The sequence below is a fragment of the Sceloporus occidentalis genome, unplaced genomic scaffold (genome assembly GCF_023333645.1).
Source record: "Sceloporus occidentalis isolate IW3139 unplaced genomic scaffold, rSceOcc1.0.p SCAF_3, whole genome shotgun sequence".
Lineage (NCBI taxonomy): Eukaryota > Metazoa > Chordata > Lepidosauria > Squamata > Phrynosomatidae > Sceloporus > Sceloporus occidentalis.
This window is the reverse complement of record NW_028316983.1, coordinates 129,373,002-129,396,221: the sequence shown is the minus strand read 5'-3', so window position 1 is coordinate 129,396,221 and position 23,220 is coordinate 129,373,002. Positions and strand designations below refer to the sequence as shown.

At 42.1% G+C, this 23,220-nt stretch overlaps 1 protein-coding gene across 4 annotated transcripts in view; it reads left to right on the top strand.

Annotated features, from left to right (window-relative positions):
• Window positions 1–23,220, top strand: part of LOC149316768 (protocadherin beta-16-like) — a 139,513-nt gene that overhangs the window by 21,486 nt on the left and 94,807 nt on the right. Inside the window, exon 1 of one of the 4 annotated variants that reach the window (XM_089516232.1) lies at window positions 3,789–6,322. The exons of 2 other annotated variants lie outside the window; for them this stretch is intronic. In XM_089516232.1, the coding sequence (XP_089372358.1) occupies window positions 3,905–6,322 (2,418 nt within the window). In that variant the 5' untranslated portion in view covers window positions 3,789–3,904. Of the gene's footprint in view, window positions 1–3,788; window positions 6,323–11,504; window positions 14,043–23,220 lie in introns of those variants that run through there. One more of the 4 variants, XM_089516231.1, reaches the window with a different exon arrangement.

Below are 23,220 nucleotides of genomic sequence, written 5' to 3'. Positions count from 1 at the left end.
TAAATATTAAATCCATCCTTCTTAGCCCTGCTCAAAATGGAGGACCTTTCGGAATGATGAAGGACCAGAAAACAAACAAACAAACAACAAACTGAAACAACACAGTATAAAATTTAAGCTTTAATATATATAGAAATTCATGCTTTTTAGTCATGTTGAAAATGAAGGACATCCTGAAATTCCTCCTGGGCCCAAGGCTGAAATGAAGAATGTGTCCTGGAAAAGGAGGATGCCTTGTCGTCTAACCACAAAGGAGGACAAGCTGCCTGATGGCGTAGTGGTTTGAGTGTTGGACTTTGACTCTGGAGACCAGTGTTCAGTTCCCTCTCAACTATATGAAACCTACTGGGTGACCTTGGGCAAGTCACACTCTGTCAGCCTCAGGAGAAGGCAATGTCAAACCCCATTCTGAAGAAACTTGCCAAGAAAACCCTGTGATAGGGTGCCACAAATGACTCTTAAAGGCACACACATCCCAAAAAGCTCACTGTCTCAGCCTCAGAGAACAGCAATGGCAACCCCCCCGCTGATGAAACTTGCAAAACAAACAAACAAACAAAAAACCAGGGAGAGGGTGCCACAAATGGCTCTTAAAGACACCCCTCAAAAAACCACACTGTATCAGCCTCAGAGAATATCGTAGCAAACATACACTGATCAAATTTGCCAAGAAAAGCCAAGGAGAGGGTGTCACCAATTATGTCAAGGCACACAGCACATCTCCTGCCCATGTCTGGGAGTAGGAGAAGGAAATGGCGCCCGCCAGGACTGTGTCTCGTTGGGGTTGGGCTTCTGGGTGGAAGGGCAGGGCTTCTCCCCAGAAGTGCCACATGCTGTCCCTCCTTGTCTCGGCTTGGTTTTCTGTGGGAGAACCAGGCCGCAGCAAGGAGTCAAGCTAGCCATGCAACCCTCCCTGACCCTCCTTCCTGCGATGCTGCATGCCAGACAGCATGCGGGCTACGTGATTGCCAACACAGCTCTATAGTGTTTTACTCAGGAAATGAAAATCAAAGTAGAAATAGGGTGACATTAATAGTGAGGAGAGATGTAGAAAAAGCAGCCAAAGATATAATGCAAATTTGACTGAACCGTATCAATAAGACTGCAGGGAAAACCAGCAATATAACCATAACCTAACTGGGATGCAATGGCTGAAGTGGTTAAGACGCTGACTCTATTGATTGCAAGATTGGCAGGTTGGCAGTTCAAGGCCCGGGTTCTGCATGACGGGGTGAGCTCCTGTTACTAGTCCCAGCTTCTGCCAACCTAGCAGTTCGAAAGCATGCAAATGCAAGTAGATTAATAGGTACCACGTCTCAGTGGGAAAGTAAAAGGTTTCGGTGGAGTCATGCAGGCCACATGACCACCAGAGCAACCCTTGGACAACGCTGGCTCTTCAGCTTAGAAATGGAGATGAACACCACCCCCTACAGTCAGTTCGAACCAGACATTCATGTCATGGGACTACTTTTACCGTTACCTATAACCATAACCTAAGTTTATAATCCAACTGCATAACAGAAGAGGAATACTGTATATACTGATGTATAAGTCTAGAAATTTAGGACAAAAAAATGACCACAAAAATCTGAGTCAACTTAAACATGGGTCAATGTAAGTACTATATCTTAGCTCTTATTTAAAAGGAGGAATCATCCCCTGGCGAAAGGCAAGAGTATAATCTGTCCTGGAAGCACCAACCTTCTCTGTTCTCTTACCCATCCAGTGATAAGAGTGAGCACAAACATTGTGGTTGGAATTTTGTTGGTTCTTTGACATTGTTTTGGTTTGCTTCATCCTTTTGATCCTTTGCTATATGCCCCTAAGTTTTACATTTGACTTATCCACAGGTCATAGAAATCCATAATTTTTGCCCCCAAACTTACACATGAAGTCGATTTATAGTCGAGTATATACGATAAGGTGTAAGATTCTCTGCAGGAAGCCAGGAGGAAATTGGTCACATACCAAAATGGGACATGTTGGTAACCATAGGTGATTATAATGTAAAAGTTGCAAACACAGCAGTATCAAAGACTGGGAGGAAATTTGCTCTAGGATCAAGAAATGAACCATGAAAGTAACTGATAGAATTTTGTGAAGCCAACAGCTTGGTCATTGCAAACACATTCTTCAGAACACCAAACAGGCACTTGTATACATGGACTTCATCTGATGCCTAATATAGAAACCAGATAGACTACATAATTAGAAGTGGAAGATGGAGAAAAAACAAGACAAGGAGCAGATTGCACCACAGACCATGAACTACTAATATCAGTTGTTAGAGTAAAACAAAAGAAGACGCTTGATTCAGTCATTTGTCAAAATGGGGACTGCGATCAAAAAATTAGAAGGCTAGGACTTGAAAGAATATCTTTGTAGGAACTAAACAAGATCCTCAAGTATACAGATATATCATGAATACCAAAGTCAAGATTGTCCTTACCCTTGTGTTTCCAATATCTGTGTATAGCTGTGAAGTCTAGTCAGAGAAACTGGAACGTGTCCAAAGGAGAGCAACTAAAATGGTGAAGAAGGGTCTGGAAACCATGTCCTATGAGGAACGACTTGGGGAGCTGGGGATGTTTAGCCTGGAGAAAAGAAGGTTAAGAGGTGATATGATAGTCCTGTTTAAATATTTGAAGGGATGTCATATTGAGGAGGGAGCAAGCTTGTTTTCTGCTGAGCCAGAGAACAGGACCTGGAACAATGGATGCAAACTACAGGAAAAGAGATTCCACCTCAACATTAGGAGGAATTTCCTGACAGTAAGGGCTGTTCGACAGTGGAACATGCTTCCTTGGAGTGTAGTGGAGTGTCCTTCTTTGGAGGTCTTTAAGCAGAGGCTGGATGGCCATCTGTCGGGGATGCTTTGATTGAGAGTTCCTGCATGGCAAGGGGTTGGACTGGATAGCCCTTGTGGTCTTTTCCAACTCTATGATTCTACGATACTATGATTCTTTTTTTTTTTAACACTTTACGTCATATATCTTTATTAGTTTTATCGATACGATACTATGATTCTATGAAATATGGTGCTGGAGGAGAGTTCTGCAGACACCCTAGACTTTGAATAGGATTATGGAGTGGGTCCAAGAACAAATCAAAGCTGAACTGTTCCTACAGGCCAAATTAACAAAACTGAGGGTTTTGTACTATGGCCATATTATGAGAAGACATGACTGAGTAGAAAAGACATGGGGGCTTGTCAAGTTAGAAGGCAATAGAAAAGGAAGGAGCTACCATTACATGTGGGTATACTGAGTCTGCAAGACCTGAGCAGGTCTGTTGAAGAAAAGGTGACTTAGAGGTATCTCATTCATCAGGTCGTCATAAGTCAAAGATATCATGATGACAGTTAGCACAAATGAGTAGTAGGATCACAACACTACGAGCACACAGCTATCAGTGTGCTCATACTCCCGTATATGCACACATGTAATGGCTGCTAACAACAAATACTGATAAATAAATTAAATCTCTTTATTACATAATTACATTATATAATCAGGTGACATATGTTTATGGTGAGTTTGTTCTCCAGCATTAAAGGTATATTACCAGTAGTATCTGTGATCTTTCAAGTGAAAGAGGTTCCAAAAGTTGTTTATTGTGCTTTAAGGAGCAACATATGATAAAGATATATGAAGTGTTTTTTCTGCACAAAGCCACATGATGGCACCATAGGAACACATTTTGCTGTGTGAACATAATTCCCAGGAAGATCTGAGCAGAGTTGTGTCTCAGGGAAGATGGTCTATGATGAAGGGATAACATTCAAAGCATCCAATCAGCACTGAAGAACACAACGTTTTTCTCCATCAGTAGAGATTATTACTGGGTAACAAGTCAGAGGTTTTATAGGTGGGTCAGAGGCTGAAGAGAAACAAGGTGCTGAACCATGGAAGACTGCTTCAGGAGCAAACAAGGTCTGTGTTTTTTACTCTTCCTCTGTGTGACTGATGTACTGTGTGTCTCAATTCATTATTCTGTGCCTGAAGAAAAGAAAAGTGGATCTCTGGTGGCTAATGTTTTGAAAGATTTGAAATTGGGGATTGGGGAGCTCTCTGATCGCCGAGCCCAGCTAGTGTCTAAAGGCTCCAAGCAGTATTTCCATCTTGATGCCCACTCTGGGTCTCTACTCATAAATGACAAAATAGACCGAGAGGCTCTGTGTGGTCAGAGTGATCTTTGCTTACTACACAGTGAAATTGTGCTCCAAAACCCCTTAGAGTTCTATACAATTGAAGTGAAGGTAGAAGATGTAAATGACAATGCTCCCAGATTTTCCCAAAATGATTTTCAGCTGGAAATTCCTGAGAATGTTCCCCCAAATACAAGATTCCCCTTGGAATCTGCTCAAGATGTGGACTTGGGAGAAAACAGCATCCAAAACTATACCCTGAGTCCCAATGAGTATTTCAGGCTTGGAACAGAAAGCAGTGATGGAAGAAAAGCCGTGGATCTTATTTTGGAGAAACCTCTAGACAGGGAAAAAGAACCACATTTGGAGCTGGCACTTATGGCTTTGGATGGAGGTGTCCCTCAGAGAACTGGTACTATTAAAATAAAAATTATTATTCTGGACAATAATGATAACTTCCCACAATTTATTCAGTCTGAATACAAAGTAAGATTTAAGGAAAATAGTCCTCGGGATACTCTTGTCACCAAAGTGGAAGCCAGAGATTTGGATTTTGGTTCAAATGCTCAGATCACTTACTCCTTCCATCGAGTCCCTGAAGCAATACCTAATTTGTTTCATTTGAATGAAATGACTGGGGAAATCACTGTTTTGGGAGAAATTGATTATGAAAAAGAAACCAGTTATGACATGAGCATCAAAGCAACTGATGGAGGGGGCCTTTCTGGGCATTGCCATGTCCTTGTCGAGGTTGAGGACGTGAATGACAATGCCCCAGAGGTTTCAGTCATATCCCTTACCAATATAATCCAAGAGGATTCTCCCCTGGACACAGTGGTTGGGCTCTTCAGTATTACAGATCATGACTCTGGGGACAGTGGCAAAACTATGTGCTCTGTTCAGATGAACCTTCCCTTTGCATTAAAAAGCACCAAGAATAACTACTATCAGCTTATGATCCAGAGCCCTCTGGATAGAGAAAGAGTCCCTGAATATAATGTCACCATCACAGCCACAGATCAGGGGTCTCCTAGGCTCACCTCAACAAGAATTATCCATGTTCAGATATCAGATGTCAATGACAACACCCCAGTGTTTGAAAAGACTTTATTTGAAATGTGGTTACAAGAAAATAATATTCCAGGACTACTAATTGGCTCAGTCCATGCTGTTGACGAAGATGTGGGACAAAATGGTAAAGTGAGTTACTCGCTTTTGCCTGGAGAACTTGGTGGTAGCCCTGCAGCCTCTTACATCTTCATCAACTCTGAAACTGGAAACATCTATGCCCTCCGATCTCTGGACTATGAGCAAATAAAAGATTTCAAGGTCAGGGTGAGGGCTACAGATGGTGGTACTCCTCCTCAGAGCTCTGACGTTGTTGTGCGAGTTGTGATCACAGATGAAAATGACAATGCTCCCTTCTTCCTCTATCCGCTTCAGAACAGCACATCACCCTGCAATGAGCTCCTTCCCAAGATGGCAGAGGCTGGATATCTGGTCACCAAAGTGGTGGCTGTGGATCGAGATTCTGGTCAGAACTCTTGGCTTTCCTATGAACTGCTAAAGGCCACAGACCCTGGCCTTTTCAGCATAGGAGGCCAGAATGGAGAGGTGAAAACCAGGAGACCACTGACTGAGCGAGACTCAAGCAAACAGAGGCTTATTATTGCAGTAAAAGACAATGGTGTCCCTCCTCAGACCAGCACCGCAACACTCAATATACTTCCAGTGGATGGCTTTTCTGATCCTTATCTGAAGGTGGTGGATGTGCGTCAACAGGAGCATGAAGATGAGGGCACCTTGACCATGTATTTGGTGATTTGCCTGGCATCCGTCTCTTCTGTGTTTCTGCTTTGCATTATTTCCTTTGTTGTTATCAAATCCTGCAAGAAAAACCCCGGGGGCACTTTTATTGCTGCCCCTCCTCACTTTCCCCCTTCCAGGCCTGATATCCCAGAGAACTGTACTGATTCCCAGAGTGGGTCACTTTCCAGGAATTATCAGTATGATGTTTGCTTAACTGGTGGATCTTTAAGCAGCGAGTTCAGATTTCTCCGGCCTCTCATTCCTGTTTTTTCTGTTGCGGACACAAATATCCCTGTGATCCATAAGACTTCTCCTGGTTCCCAAGATGTTCCAGATTCCTTGGAAGACAATAAATCAAAGGAACAGGTGAGAGAATGTAAAAAAAATATTCCATGTGATAGTTTACCAGCCCAGTGTATGTGCTTTTTCTTTGGTCACCTGTCACAATAGATACAGTAGACCCTTGTTACCTGCTGGGATTTGGTTCCAGGACTTCCTTTATATACTAAAATCTGTGGATGCCCAAGTCTCGTTATTTACAGTGGTGCAGTAAAATGGTATCTGTTATATAAAATTGCAATGCAAAGTTTTCCTTTATTGAATAATAATAATAATAATGGTAATTATGATGAAGAAGAATATTTTCATGCCATGGGTAGTAGAATCCATGGATGCACACTCCATGGTTACCAAGGGTTCACTGTATTTCTTTCTTCACTGCATTCTTACTTGCACATTTCACCTTCACTATATTATTGGAAAATTGAATTGGGTCAAGCACATCTAATAGCTGTTTTCTCATATTTCTTTCCTCATATTGGTTGTTGGTGATATAATATGAATGATAAGTTTTCTTTCTTATTAGTACATTTAATTACCAGATATATGCACATGTTTCTGCACCATTCATTTGTTGTTGTTTCCGGAAGTGATTTGAATTCTATATTCATGTAGTATAGTGCGCCTGCATCATATGCGGGCGCACTATACGGGGCTTTCAGCATACGTTGAAAGCTGCAAGGGAGCATGTGGGGCGGCGTGGCCCATTAAACTTAATGGGGTGTGTGCCCATGGAGCACTTGCGCCGCCGCGTCATGCATGACTCCATTCCTTTCAATGGGGCTTGAGCGTATGTGTTTTAGTTATGCGGGGGGGGGGGGGATCCAGAATGGATCCGGGCATAAAAAAAGGGCACACTGTACTATTATCCTCATAGAAACATCATGATGCCCAACTAGTGGATATCAACTCTGTTTTTTCTGTCGCGGACACAAATATCCCTGTCAACCACAAAACATTTGCTGGTTCCTAGGACTTCCCTATTTGCTTGGAAGACAATAAATCAAAGGGACATTAAACAAATTAGTCTATGTGGTAGATAACCAGGCCATTGAGGATACCTTTTTACTAGGTCACCAGTCATAGTAGATACAGTAGGCCCTTGGTATCTGCTGGGATTTGGTTCCAGTACCCCCTGTAATAATAATAATGCCATGGATGGTGGAATCCATGGATGCAAGGCTGTGTGTACTTGTTTCTTCTCTGTGTTTATACTTCCACATTTTAACAACACTATCTGAAAGGGAAACTGAATTGTCTCAAGCACATCTAATAGTTGTGTCTTCATATTTCTATCTTCAAATGGGATAATGTGATATTTAAAATGATATCTTTGTGGTTATCATGCAAATTTTAAGTTATTCTTTTTGAATAGTCCGCTTAGTTACCAGATACATGTGCTTGTTTCTGTACCATTCATTTGTTTCTGTTTCTGGAATTAAATTCCAGTTCTATAACTGTGTAGTACTACTATTCTCACAGAAACACCATTGCCCCCAACCATTCTATGCCAACATTATTTTAACCTCTGTTTAAAACAACAGCTGAGAAACCAAAAGTCAGTGATATATTGTTGATTCAAAACATCCTTTTGTCTTAATCTGAAGACCTATTTCTAGGATGCCTGACTCTTTATACTGCATAAATGGATTGATGTAAAAGAACAAGTTTATTGACTAGTCAACTGACCATATCAACAACAATAAAATATCAAAATACATACAAGAATAAAACTGAGTCACACCTTGAACGCATATAAAACTGACCAAAAAATTAAAAGGGATTAATGTAAAACTTGAAACTACCACAGCGTCTAAGTACAATTTTTAGGTGTTTGAATCTACCATCTCTTAGTTGTCGCCTGAAGTAGTCTACTAAAGTATTTGGCCCACTTTTTGTGATAAAACTCCCTTTTCCTCCAGTTGTGTGCACCTGAAAACTCAGTATAGCTACCTTGATGGTGGAAAATGTTCTCTCAGTCCCAGCACTGTCCTGGGCACATTTGTTGAGGACCTGAGAGAAAGAGCCTTCTTGGTGGCTTTTCCTCGGTTGTGGAACTCTCTTCCCTGGGAGGTCTGGTTGGCCTGTTGCCTGCTGTCTTTCTGCTGACAGATGAAGTCTTCTTATTTACTACTGTATTTGGTTTTTATTCTATTACTGCATATAGAACTTGTAATTGGGTGGTTTAGTGTTTTTATTTTACTATATCTTAAATGTCTTTTGATTGCTGTTTTTAACAAAAGTTTTGACTCAAAGTTTAGCTTAATTGTGTTTTGAATTTGCCATTACGAGCGTTTCAAAACAGTATTGTGTTTTTAAAGTGTTGAACACCTGCTTGAATTCTGTGCTGGGAAAAAGGCGGCATACTAAATACATACATACATGCATACATACACACATATACACTGAAAGAGAAAGCAGCCAAAAGTTTCTTATTTTCTTTTTAAGCAAAATAATAATAATAATAATAATAATAATAATAATAATAACAACTAGCCTTATGTATCCGACAAAGGCACATTATAAAATGTAATCTGTTTCACAGAGTAGACCTAGAAAAGTAAAGGTTACAGTGGGTCCTTGGTATCTGCTGGGGTTTGGTTCCAGGATATCCTGTGGATACCAATATCTGTTGATGCTCAATTCCCATTATATACCATCATATAGTAAAATGTTGTCCCTTATATAAAAATGGCAAAATCAAAGTTTGCTTTAAGGAAACTTCTTGAATATTTTCAAACCCTGGATGGCTGAATCTCTGGATTCAAAATCTGTGGATATGGAAAGCTGATTGTGATATGCAGGTCCTTGGTGTCTATTTGAAAAGGCAGCTTCCCAAGCCATTTCGTCCTTAAATACAACCTTCTTGCCTTCTGGTCTCCAGATGTCTATCATGATATACAATCAATGTTTGAGTGTTAGTCAGTAGGTGTCAGTGCTGCACTCCAACAATACATGGATAAAGCAAATAGTTAATAAAATGCAGTTCCTTCAGAATGCAGAAATATTAGTTTGAGACAGGATGGGTCCTAAAATCTGGGTTTGAGATGATTAGAGATCTTTCTCTAACGTGTGTGTTGTGTTGTGTGTGTATGTCTTCAGGTTGCCTGTTAATGAATGGCAACCCTATTAATTTTATATGGTTTTCTTAGCCAAGGAGTACTCAGAGGTGGTTTTGCCAGTTCTTTCCTCTGAAGTATATCCTACAGCACCTGTTATTTGTTAGCGGTCTACCATCCAAGTACCAACCAAGGCTGACTTTGCTTAGCTACAAGATCATTATAGGATCTGATGCCTTTAGGATACTAGTCACCTCAAATACATAAGCATATCAGATAAATTGCCAGAGCTAGATAAGAGAAGGCACTCAGTGAGCTACTGGGGAAGAGCAGAGGACAGGTATGAATAGCGCTGTTGCTGGTAATGCAACTGGACTGAAGCTGAAAGGAGGTTGAGGTTTTGATATGCTGATAGGTGAAAAGGAAGTCCAAAGCTGCACAACACATATTATAGGAATATGGAACATAATAAGCATGAATTAAAAGAAGCTAAACATTGTAAAACAAGTAAGGGAACATATAAACATATTGCCGTACTTGGGGTGAGTGAGCTAAAGTGGACAGAAATGGGCCATTTTGAGTCAGAAAACTAGTGGATATAGTGTTTTACTCAGGAAATAAAAATCAAAGTAGAAATAGGGTGGCATTAATAGTGAGGAGAGATGCAGAAAAGTAACCAAAGATATAATGCAAATTTGCCCAAATTATATCAATAAGACTACAGGGAAAACCCATCAATATAAACAAAAGATTATAATTCAACTATAAGGCAGAAGTGGATGAAATCACAGTATTCTCTACAAGAGTCCAGTAGGAAATTGGTCACATACCAAAATGGGACATATTGGTAACTATAGATGACTGGAATGTAAAAATAGGAAACAGAGCAGTATCAAACACTGGAAAGGAATTTGCCCTAGCATCAAGAAATGAACCACAAAGGTAACCAATTGAATTTTGTGAAGTCAACAGTTTGTTCATTGCAAACACATTCTTCAGAACACCAAACAGGTATCTGCATACATGGACATCAACTGATGTCTAATACAAAAATCAGATAGACCACATAACTGGAAGTGGAAGATGGAGAAACGCCGTTCTCTCTTCAAAAACAAGACAAAGAGCAGATTGCACCACAGACCATGAACTACTATTTTCAATTGTTAGAGTAAATAAAAAAGAAGAAGCTTGATTCTGCCATTAGTCAAAATGAAGACTGCAATCAAGAAATCAGAAGAAGAGTAGGACATAGAATGTATCTTTGTAGGAACTAATCAAGATCCTCAAGTATACAGATATATCATTGAATACCAAAGTCAAGATTGTCCTTACCATTGTGTTTCCAATATCTGTGTATAGCTGTGAATTCCAGACAGTTAAGGAAGGAAGAGAATAAATGCATTTGAAATATGGTGCTGGAGGAGAGTTCAGCAGACACCTGGACTGTGATTAAGACAAAGGAATGGGTCCAAGAGTAAATCAAGGCCACACTGACAAAACTGAGGCTTTTGTACAATAACCATATCATGAGAAGACATAACTCATTAGAAAAGACAATGGTGCTTGTCAAGGTAGAAGGCAGTAGAAAAGGAAGGAGCCCCCATTACATGTGGATATACTGAGTCTGCAAGACCTGAGTGGGTCTGTTGAAGATAAGATGATTTGGAGGTATCTCATTCATACATTCGCCATAAGTCAAAGTTGACATGATGGAAGTTAACAAGTAGCAAGCAGGACCACACCACTACTAGCACACAGCTATCACCGTGCTCATATACCAGTATATGCACACACTTAATGTCTGCTAACAACAAACACTGTTAAAATATTAAATCTCTTTCTTACATAATTATATTATATAATAGTATGACGTTTATTTATGGAGATCTTCCTCTCCAGCATTAAAAGAATATCATTGGTCTTTCCTTATAGATTCTGTGATCTTTCAAGAGAGAGATGTTGCAAAAATACGTGTTTATTGTGCTTTAATGAGCAATATATGAAAAAGATATCAATGAAGTGTTTTTTCTGCACATAGCCACATGATGGCACCATAGGAACACATTTGCTGTGTGAATATATTTTCCAGGAAGCTCTGAGCAGAACTGTGTCTCAGGAAAGATGGTCTATGATGAAGGGATAACATTCAAAGCATCCAATCAGCACTGAAGAACACAACATTTTTCTCCATCAGTAGAGATTATTACTGGGTAACAAGTCAGAGGTTTTATAGGTGGGTCAGAGGCTGAAGAGAATCAAGGTGCTGAACCATGGAAGACTGCTTCAGGAGCAAACAAGGTCTGTGTTTTTTACTCTTCCTCTGTGTGACTGATGTACTGTGTGTCTCAATTCATTATTCTGTGCCTGAAGAGAAGAAAAGTGGATCTCTGGTGGCTAATGTTTGGAAAGATTTGAAATTGGGGATTGGGGAGCTCTCTGATCGCAGAGCCCAGCTAGTATCCAAAAGCTCCAAGCAGTATTTCCATCTTGATCCACACTCAGGGGATGTGCTCATGAATGAGAAAATAGACCGAGAGGCTCTGTGTGGCCAAAGTGAGCTTTGCTTATTACAGAGTGAAATTGTACTTCAAAACCCCTTAGAGCTCTATACTATTGAAGTGAAGGTGGAAGATGTAAATGACAATGCTCCCAGATTTTCTCAGAATGATTTTCAGCTGGAAATTCCTGAGAATGTTTCCCCAAATACAAGATTCCCCTTAGAATCTGCCGAAGATGTGGACTTGGGAGAAAACAGTATCCAAAACTACACCCTGAGTCCCAATGAGTATTTCAGGCTTGAAACAGAAAGCAGTGATGGAAGAAAATCCATGGATCTTATTTTGGAGAAATCTCTAGATAGGGAAAAAGAACCACATTTGGAGCTGACACTTATGGCTTTGGATGGAGGGGTACCTCAGAGAACAGGAACAATTCAAATAAATATTAATATCTTAGATATCAATGACAATCCCCCACAGTTTGCTCAGTCTGAATACAAAGTAAGATTAAAGGAAAATAGTCCTCGGGATACTCTTGTCACCAAAGTGGAAGCCAGAGATTTGGATTTTGGTTCAAATGCTCAGATCACATACTCCTTCCATCGAGTGCCGAAAAAATTACCTAATTTGTTTCATTTGAACAAAATGACTGGAGAAATCACTGTTATGGGAGAAATTGATTTTGAAAAACAAACCAGTTATGACATGAGCATCAAAGCAACTGATGGAGGGGGCCTTTCCGGACACTGCAGTGTTCTGGTAGAGGTTGAGGACGTTAATGACAATGCCCCAGAAGTTTCAGTCATATCCCTTACTGATATAATCCAAGAGGATTCTCCCCTGAACACAGTGGTTGCTTTCTTTAGTGTTACAGATCGTGACTCTGGGGATAATGGCAAAACTATGTGCTCTGTGGATATGAACCTTCCCTTTGCATTAAGAAGCACCAAGAATAACTACTACCAGCTTATGATCCAGAGCCCTCTGGACAGAGAGAAAGTCCCTGAATATAATGTCACCATCACAGCCACAGATCAGGGGTCTCCTAAGCTCACCTCAACAAGAATTATCCATGTTCAGATATCAGATGTCAATGACAACACCCCAGTATTTGAAAAGCCTTTTTTTGAAATGCAATTACAAGAAAATAATATTCCAGGACTACTAATCGGCTCAGTCCATGCTGTTGACGAAGACATGGAACAGAATGGCAAAGTGACCTACTCGCTTTTGCCCGGAGAGCTTGGTGGTAGCCCTGCAGCCTCTTACATCTCCATCAACTCTGAAACTGGAAACATCTATGCCCTCCGATCTCTGGACTATGAGCAAATAAAAGATTTCAAGGTCAGGGTGAGGGCTACAGATGGTGGTACCCCTCCTCTGAGCTCTGATATTGTTGTGCGAGTTCTGATTGCAGATGAAAATGACAACACTCCCTTCTTCCTCTATCCCCTTCAGAACAGCACATCACCCTGCAATGAGCTCCTTCCCAAGATGGCTGAGGCTGGATATTTGGTCACCAAAGTGGTGGCTGTGGATCGAGATTCTGGTCAGAACTCTTGGCTTTCCTATGAACTTCTGAAGGCCACAGATCCTGGCCTTTTCAGCATAGGAGCCCAGAATGGAGAGGTGAAAACCAGGAGACCACTGACTGAGCGAGACACAAGCAAACAAAGGCTTATTATTGCAGTAAAAGACAATGGTGTCCCTCCTCAGACCAGCACCGCAACACTCAATATACTTCCAGTGGATGGCTTTTCTGATCCTTATCTGAAGGTGGTGGATGTGCGTCAACCGGAGCATGAAGATGAGGGCACCTTGACCATGTATTTGGTGATTTGTCTGGCATCCGTCTCTTCTGTGTTTCTGCTTTGCATTATTTCTTTTGCTGTTATCAAATCCTGCAAGAAAGACCCTGGAGGCACGTTTATTGCTGCCCCTCCTCACTTTCCTCCGTCCAGGCCTGACTTCCCAGAGAACTGTACCGATTCTCAGAGTGGATCACTTTCCAGGAATTATCAGTATGACGTTTGCTTAACTGGTGGATCCTTGAGCAGTGACTTCAGATTTCTTCGGCCTCTCATTCCTGTTTTTTCTGTGGCGGATCCAAATATCCCTGTTATTCAGAAGACTTCATCTGGTTCCCACGACCTTCATCATTGCTTGGAAGATAATATGTCAAAGGAACAGGTGAGAGACCATTAAAAATTATCCCATGTGCTAGATAACCAGGCCATTGGATGTCTTTTGCTTCGTTATCTGTCACAGTAAATATACAATAGATACAGTGGGCCCTTGGCATCAGCTAGCATTTGTTTCTACTACCTCCAGTTTATACCAGAATCCATGGATGTAGTTATATAGAGTCCCTTTTTTAAAATGGCAAAATTAAGGTTTGCTGTTTCAAATTTATTTACTTATTTTTGGTGGGAATATTTTCATGCTATTGGTGGTGGAATCTGTGAATGCAGAATCCGTGGATACAGGTGGCTGACTGTATTTGTTTCTTCTCTGTATTTATACTTACACATTACTCCACTAAATGAGGGGGGAAATTGAATTGAATAAAGCACAACTAATCGTTTTTTCTTCATTTTTCTTTCCTTTGGTGATATTGTATGTATGGTGAGTTATTCTTTTTCACCCATCCATGTCGCAGGGAAATTAAAGCTGGTCAAAATATTGGAAAGGCTGTTTTTCCTTAGTTTCCCAAACAGATCTGACATTTATTTCCTCAAAATTTTCTCAGTGACTTTGTTAATATATAGTCGCACAAGAGAGGCTTGCAGTTTTCAAATGGTCTGTTCATGTGGTATTCAAATGCATATGAACAGGTTACTCACCTGTAACGGTATTTCTTTGAGTGGTCATCTGCGAATTCACACAAATGGGTTATTCTGCGCCTGCACAGGAATGCTCAGAAACTTCTAGAATCTCTGGGCAAAAGTTAGTTTGCAACCTTTTGCAACTTTTTGGCGGTAGCTCCACTCACCCCGTATATAGCCCCTAACGGTCCTGCTCTTCTCCAGTTCCAAATGAGCTGCGCAAGGCGCAACAGTAAGGCTAGCAAAGTGAGCAGGATACTGAGGGGAAGGATGGGTGGATTTGTGTGAATTCGCAGATGACCACTTGAAAAAATACTGTTACAAGTGAGCAACCTGTTCTTCTTCTTCGTGGTCTCTGCAAATCACACAAATAGGTTAGACTGACAAGCTTCGGTCAGTGGAGGAAGGAGTGTCATGACACAGGTTGTCAAATTGAAACAGGTGAATTTATTAACCACAATAAAGATATGCATACCAAGTGCACTTGTCATTGTCATTTGTCAAACATACAAATAGACCATAAACAGTCAATGTAAACCAGAAAGCAACACTGCCCTTCCAAAGGCTGCATCTTGTCTGGCTCTGGTGTTCAGCCTGTAATGCTTGATGAAAGTCAATGGCTGGGACCAGACAGCAGCTCTGCAAACATCCTCCAAAGAGATCCCATTCAAAACGGCGGAGGATACAGCTACCGCCTGAGTTGCATAGGCCTGAACCCGAACTGGAAGAGTTTCACCTCTGACAGTTCATAGCAGAGGTGGATGGTGTTGGCCACCTATTTCAAGAACCTCTGCGCAGTCAGAGGTAGTCCCTTTTTGGCTTTCGAGTAGCACACAAACAGCTGCTCAGAGCGCCTTGAACCAGAGGCTCTGTCCAGGTAGAAGGCCAATGCCCTCCGAACGTCCAAAGCATGGAGCTGGTGCTTGTTGGTGGTTGGGTTCGGGGCCAGGGTCGGCAACACAATGTCCTGGTTCATGTGAAAGGCTGACACCACCTTAGGCAGGAAGGTGATATCGGTACGGAGGACTACCTTGTCTCTGTGAAAACGGAGATAAGGCTGGTCCACCCGCAAGGCACACTATTCACTCGCCCAGCGAGAAGAGGTGATGGCCACAAGGAAAGCTGTTTTCCAGGTCAGCAATCTCAAGTCTATGGTGGCCATGGGTTCAAAGGGCTTGGATGCCAAGCAGGAAAGCACAAGGCCCAAACTTCATGCCAGTGTCGGTACCGTAGGTGGAGGATGAAGATTGTTGAATCCCCTGAGAAACCTTTTTAGCAGGGGGTCTTTAAAGAGAGAAGGCCTGCTCTCGAAATGGTACTGGGAGCAGATGGCCAAGAGGTAGCATTTGATAGAAGTCAAGCAGAGTCTTGCGTCTGCTAGGGATATCAGGAATTCCAAGATCGTCGGGACCGACACTTGGGATGGAGAGATGTTCCTATCGTGCAGAAAGGCAAGAAACTTGTCCCATTTGTACTGGTAAGACTTCTGTGTTGAAGGCTTCTGGGATGCCAACAGAGCATGTTTAATGTTGCTTGGTAAAGATGTCAAAGCGAGATCCTCCATGCTACCAATGGGAGGCTCTCCATGTTGGGATGGAGAACAAGACCATTGTGCAAGGACAGAAGGTCAGGACGGAACTCCAGCCAGAGGTAAGACCCCTGGGAGAGGTGCAGCAGAGGGGCGAACCAGGACTGCCTCGGCCACCACAGGGTGATCAGAATTGTGTTGAAGTGGTCTGATGTCATCTTTGCCACTACCTTCATGATGAGAGGAAAGGGAGGGAAGACATATATCAGTCCCTCTGTCCACTTGAGCTGGAAAGCATCTCCCAAGGGACCCGGAGCATGGGTCCAGGAGCAAAACCTTAGACAGTGTGTGTTGAGAGGTGAGGCAGACAGGTTGATCTTTGGCTGTCCTCACAGTTGGAAAAGAAGGGCGACCGCATCCGGATGGAGATGCCATTCATGGCATGGATTAGAAGATCTGCAGGTGTGCCATGGAAGTCTTGGAATCGAGGATTGTTCCAGTGAATCTGACCTGCTTGGAGGGGTTCAGATTTGATTTGTCCAGGTTGACCTTGAGACCAAGGGAGACCAAGAGGGAAAGAGCAAAGTGTACGTTCTGAAGCAATGTCTCTCGGGATGGAGCCGTGAAGATCCAGTCGTCCAAGTAGGGAAAGACTGTGATTCCCTGTTTGTGGAAGTAGGAGACAACCGGTGCCATGCATTGTGAAGACTCTCGGAGCCGTGGAGAAGCCGAACGGCAGAACTCTGTATTGGAACTTCTCGGTCCCAATGGCGAAGGTGAGGAACCTGTGATGGTTTTTGTGAGACTTGAGTATTCTGAACCAATCATCCACAACAGCTATTGTAAAACAAAAATTTATTGTAGAGAAGGTAGAAATACACTGGATCACGTTTTTGCTGAATCTGAAGAACTCCAAAGAGAAACCCAAGTTTAAAACCCCAGCCCCAACTCTTTTTTCCTGTTCAACCCAGATCGTTCCCCCCCAACTCAACCCCCTTCGCCACAGAGGAGGGGATTCTACATCAAAGCAGTCCTAACGAAAGCGCCATTTGATTCATAGTCTCTTCTGCCTTGAGAGATCTATGGATACCAGAATAGAGGGTATCTGTTAAACATCACCCCGTCATAAAACTGCCTGATTGGCGCGAATTGATTGCTGCTCTCAGCTGAAAGTTCCGGATACATGATCATCCTGAGCATAGCCCATGGTGGCAGCAACTCTTTCCCAGAATGCCTTTCCCTGAGAGTGTTAGATACAGGTGTTGTTGACATAAGATCCATCATGTCTATCTATCTATATATCTATCTACCTATGTATCTATATAACTATATATATGTGAGAGTTTAACCCACTGGACTTCCCTTCTGCAACCTCCCTCCAATCCTTCTCCACCCCAGCATACCACCCATTCATGACCGTCTATTAAAGCATATGAATAGTCAACTAATATCCCATTGCATAATCTCCAAAGCATACAATTATGTGTCTAGAAGCTATCCCTACTTATCTCACTACTTATACAATCCTCATGGCAGAATCCTCACTGAATCACTGAATGAAGGAGGATTCTGACAGTTTTCTCGGATCATAATATGAAAGTAGGCATCTTTCAAATCCAGAGTCACGAACCAGGAGTCTTTCTGTAAGAGTGGCAAAATGGAGGCAAGGGTTACCATTCTAAAAGGTGATAAGCAATAAAGGTGTTTAATTGACATAAGTCCAAAATTGGTCTAAAACCAGAGCCCCTTTTGGGGATGGTGAAATATTTGGGAAAAAAGCAGTATCGAGTCTGAGATGAGTCTACGGGTTTGATGGAGCCTTTTTCAAGAGTGTGCACACTTCGTCGAGAAGGGTGTCCGTGTGTACAGTGGAAAGAACAGCTCTGGTGGCCAGGAGCTCTTTGAACTCAAGGGCATAACCCCTATGAACCATGTCTAAGACCCAAGAGTCGAAAATTATAGAAGCCCAGGTGTCAAAGAATAGCCTTAACTTATCATTGAAGATAGTGACGGAGTGCGCAGGAACACTTCAATATCTTTTTTTTTCCTCAAGTGTCCTTCTTCTTATAGCCTTGTTGGTATCTAGGCTGAGAAGGTTGTCGTCGATCGGAGGAGACAGAAGGAGACTGAGAAGTATGACGCTGAGGAGGTCTGTCCTGAGCCTGGTATTGACACTCCTGTTGTTGGTATGGACGATGTTTGTTTGGAGGGTACCAAGGACATTGGGACCCATATGTCTGACGTGGTGACCGTGTTGAGGATGAGGACCTGCCATGCTTCTTTGGTGCTGTTTTCATTCTGTAGTGGAAATTAAACTTTTCATCAGTCTCTTGGCTGAATAACCCAGAGTTGTCGAAGGGCATATCCTCTATGGTTGATCTGGCCTGTGAAGTGAGCTCTGAGGAGCGAAGCCAAGCGTAGCGTCTGAGGGCAATGGATCCCAACAAAATCTTGGAGGCACAATCAGTGGAGTCTCTAGCTGAGATTATCTGCTGTCCTCCAACCAAGTGAGCTTCATTGCGAAGGGCAGTAATGAGCCTCTTCTTGTCAACAGGGAGCTCGCTGATGGTCGGAGCACAGCCATGGCTTCTTTGCTCTATGGGGTTGAGCACATCCTCATCAGTCTGGGAGATTTGGAGCTCTGGTCAAGCTTGCCAATCTGCAGATTGTCGTCCTTCAAAGACAGATGGCTCGATAGAAGCACTTTCGGTTCCATGGGGATCGGAACAGAGGCCAAAACCGCAGTTGGAGTCAGAGTGGCAGTGGGCCTCAAGTCTGGCGGGGGCGCCGAGACAGTGCTGGAAGGGCCCTTATGGCGGAATTTTGCCACAGGGGAGGCAGTCTAGCCCATCTAGGGTTCAGTGAGAGAGGACTTGGAGGATTTTTGTTTGTCCCCATGTATCCTCTTGGAGGACTTTGCAGTGTCTCCAGTTAGATCCTTCCCTGATCTTAGGGATTTTTCTTTGAGGACCACCGAAGTGGATGGCCTCATGGCAGGCTCTAGGAAAGGAGCCGAGGTAGAGGCTGAAGAAGGTTGAAGGGCTTTTTCATAAAGGGAAACTTTCAACTTCTGGTTTCGATTCTTCAAGGCCTGAGTGGTCATGGCCTTACAGTGAGGGCAATCCTTAGGGATATGTGTCTCTCCCAAGCAAAGGACACATTTATCATCTCTGTCCGAAATTGGGATCTTAACTCTGCATTTGGCACATCTTTTGAAGGAGGCCATGGTAGAGGGTAGTCAAAAATACCGTAGTCAAGCAGTAGATTGATAACAAGGTTCATAGGATAGTCCGTGAGAGTGTTCAAGAACAATTCCATTGGTCAGAAGTCCAGAGATTTCAACAAGAAAGGCCGATAGCAAGGTAAACCAAGCTAGCGAAGTTCCTCGAGCTGCTAAGTGCGGCGGAATGAAGGAACTGGAGAAGAGCGGAACAATTAGGGGCTATATATGGCGTGGGTGGAGCTACCGCCCAAAAGTTCCAAAAGGTTGCAAACTAACTTTTGCCCAGAGATTCTAGAAGTTTCTGAGCATTCCTGTGCAGGCGCAGAATAACCCATTTGTGTGATTCGCAGAGACCATGAAGAAGAAATATATCTATTTGGACTGCCTTCCTCTGTCTTCTTCCCTCTCCATCTCTCTCCTTGTCCTTTTGTTGTCCTTCTTTCTTCCCAAGTTCAGCTGCTTTCTTCAGTAACAAATGATTCCTCAGTTCTGAGTCCTGTAGGAGGTTTTTCCTCAATTTTTACTTCCTTCATCATTCATCTGTCATTTTTAATTTATGCGTTCTCTTTTTGCTGGACCTCTTCTTCTCCATCTGCCATTTTTTCAGGGCCTTTCTGAGATGCTCATTAGATCCAGCCTTCATCTATTTTGATCTCATGTTCCTTAGATTCCCAGTCCCAAATGTTTTCTCGAATGAAGTGCTCAAAATGTTGTGCAGTAATTACAACTGTTGCATGCACAACTTAGTGCTGTGTGCTAAATTCATAAAGTGGGATATACATGTTCATGTATAAGGTTCATGTAGCTGTAGGAATTGGGTTTCCCAGATATATGCAAAGAAACTTTATTTTTAATGCAGATATATTGAACAAGGGTTACCAATTACACGCACGTTTTTCTGCACCTTCATTTGTTCCTGTTTCTGTAAGTAAATTCCAATTCTATATCCATGTAGAACTACACTATCATCACAGAACCATCACTTCCCCCAACCAGTGTATGCCAACAGTATTATAATCTCTGTCTATATCAACAGCTGAGAAATAGTACACCCACCTGATTAATAACTAAAAGTCAGTGGTACATTGTTGATTCAAACTATCCCTTTCCCTTTCCCTTGTGGTAGTCTTATCTGAAGATCTGTTTCTATGATGCTTGACTCCTTATACTGCATATATGGATTCATGTAGAACTTGAAACTACCACAGCTTCAGTGAGTAGAGTTTTTATGCTTATATGTGTCCAGAAGAGGACGGCCAAAATGGTGAAGGGTCTGGAAACCAGGCCTTATGAGGAGAGACTTAGGGAGCTGGGTATGTTTAGCCTGGAGAAGAGATGGTTAAGAGGTGATATGATAGCCCTATTTAAATACTTGAAGGTATGTCGTATTGAGGAGGGATCAAGCTTGTTTTCTGCTGCTCCAGAGACCAGGACCCGAAACAATGGATGCGAGCTCCAGGAAAAGTGATTCCACCTCAGCATTAGGAGTATCCTCTTGATGGTGAGAGCTGTTTGACAGTGGAACACATTCCCACGGAGAGTGATGGAGTCTCCTTCTTTGGAGATCTTTAAACAAAGGCTGCATGGCCATCTGTCAGGGGTGCTTTGAGTCTGAGTTCCTGCATGGCAGGGGGTTGGACCAGATGGCCCTTGTGGTCTCTTCCAACTCTTCCATAGGATGAGATGCTGCAACTACCACTGAGAATCATAGCATCTGTCAGTCTAAAAGACTGCAGCCATACAAGTCTTCCCACTAACAAAAGATTCAACCTTCCTCTGTAATATTCTCCCAAGTAGTATTACTTGCAGACCTCCAACATAGTGAGCTTCTCCTTGGAGAATATATGCAGTTTTCTTATGCTCCTCTGGTAAGTGGCTGAGAAAAAAAAATGGCACTTTTTCTCAGAGAAATTGCTGGGAGACATCCATGCTGATCCAGTAGTTTGCCATTCTAAGCGACAGGGCAGCTGTTTTTTAAAAAAACCCACCACACATTTCCTGCTCATCATGCCCAACTTCTTGCCTTCCTTATCCAGAGGTGGGGACTGTGATACCTCCTTCATCTTCCCATGACCTATATCAATGATGATTAAGTTCAGAAGCATATATTTAAAGAATATTGCACAATTGTCTTTCAACTATGCAGTACAAAATCATGTATCTTATATGATAAAGGTAATACTGAGAAACACGTCTGACATGACTGTATGGCAAAACCACAGTTGTATTGTAGTCTTCCTCTTTTCCCACTGCCTGTCACTTTACTGACCGTTATCATCTTTTCTAATGAATCATGTTTGTCGCACATGTCCAAAGCAAGATAGACTCAGTTTAGGAAGGGAGAGTTCGGGCTTCCTTTGCTCTATGGTATCTGTAGAACTCTTCTTTAGCACCATATTTAAAATGAGTTGATCTTAGAAGCTTACCGCACAGGTCTTCTGGGACGTTCTCAGTACGGCCCAGCAGGAAACGGAATGAGTGGGGGACAGATTTTACCACACACTCCAGTCCCTCACTCGTTCCATTCCCCCTCTCTTCTGTTCCCATTCCGTTCCAGAGGGAACGCTTTTTGAGAACTGTTCTGAACAATTCTCAAAAATTGCCCCCTCTGGAACAGATTGAGAACGGAAGAGAGGGGGAACGGAACGAATGAGGGACTGGTGTGTGCGGTAAAATCCGTCCCCTACTCATTCCGCACTCGTTCCTGCTCCTTCCATTCCGTTCTCAGAACGGACCCAGGAGGACCTGTGCGGTAAGCTTCCCAATGTTAGTTTTCTTCACTGTCCAGCTTTCACACCATACATATAAATTGGAAATACTATGCCATGGATTATTTTGACTATGTTATTTAACTATACATCTTTACACTTAAGGATCTTATGTAGTTCCTGTATAGCTACCTTTCTAAACCATAGCTGCCTTCTGATTTTTTAAAATTATAATTTCAATTTTGATTAATGAATGAGCTAAAGTATAAAAATTCTTTAACTGTTTTGATGTTGTCATGCCTGTTTCAAAGTTATGCAAATCATCTGTGTTAAATATTTGTTTTTCAGTATTTAACTGTAAACTAGCTTCTGTACCTTTGACTTTATTGCAGAAGGAAGACAGTTAAAGAAATAAACTTTCTTCCTTCTGCAATTGTAAACTTTTGAAAAGTGGTCCAGTGACTTCTAGTTGATGCTGCTTCACTTCTAGGTTCAGTGATTCTTGGGCTGTCAGAATCAAAAGTGGTTGAATGTTAATCCACACAGATGAAGTTATGTATGTGACCAGATGGCCTTGTAGTTGTGTCATGAATCTTATCCACTGAACAAGAATTAAAGAAGGCATAAAAATGTGGCCAGATAGCCTTATGGCTCTATAGCCTTTTTTCATGAAAAAATAATAAAAGAAGGCATAAAAAGTCTCACACCACAGAAGTGATTTAACTGGAAAGTGCTATGCCAAAATGTTGCAAGAAGACATTGAATGAATGAGACTGAAGAACCTTTTTTTTGTGGCAAAAAGTGAGGTATTAGATGATGATGAATAATAGGAAGAAGTGGAGAAAGGAGGAGGAGAAGGAGAAGGAAATTATAAGGCACATCCTCCAAGGAAAATATGAGGCACATCTACTTCTCTTATCGTTAATGCACAGTACCTTCTTGCTCAGGGAAACACTGAGATGTATTTAGGATACAATATATATATTTTAATTAAATCTACTTTAGTATAAGCAAGTACTTAGAGTGAGACCAGTCAAAGTCTTTCATAACTATCTAATATGTCACCTGGAAGATTGGGGAGAAT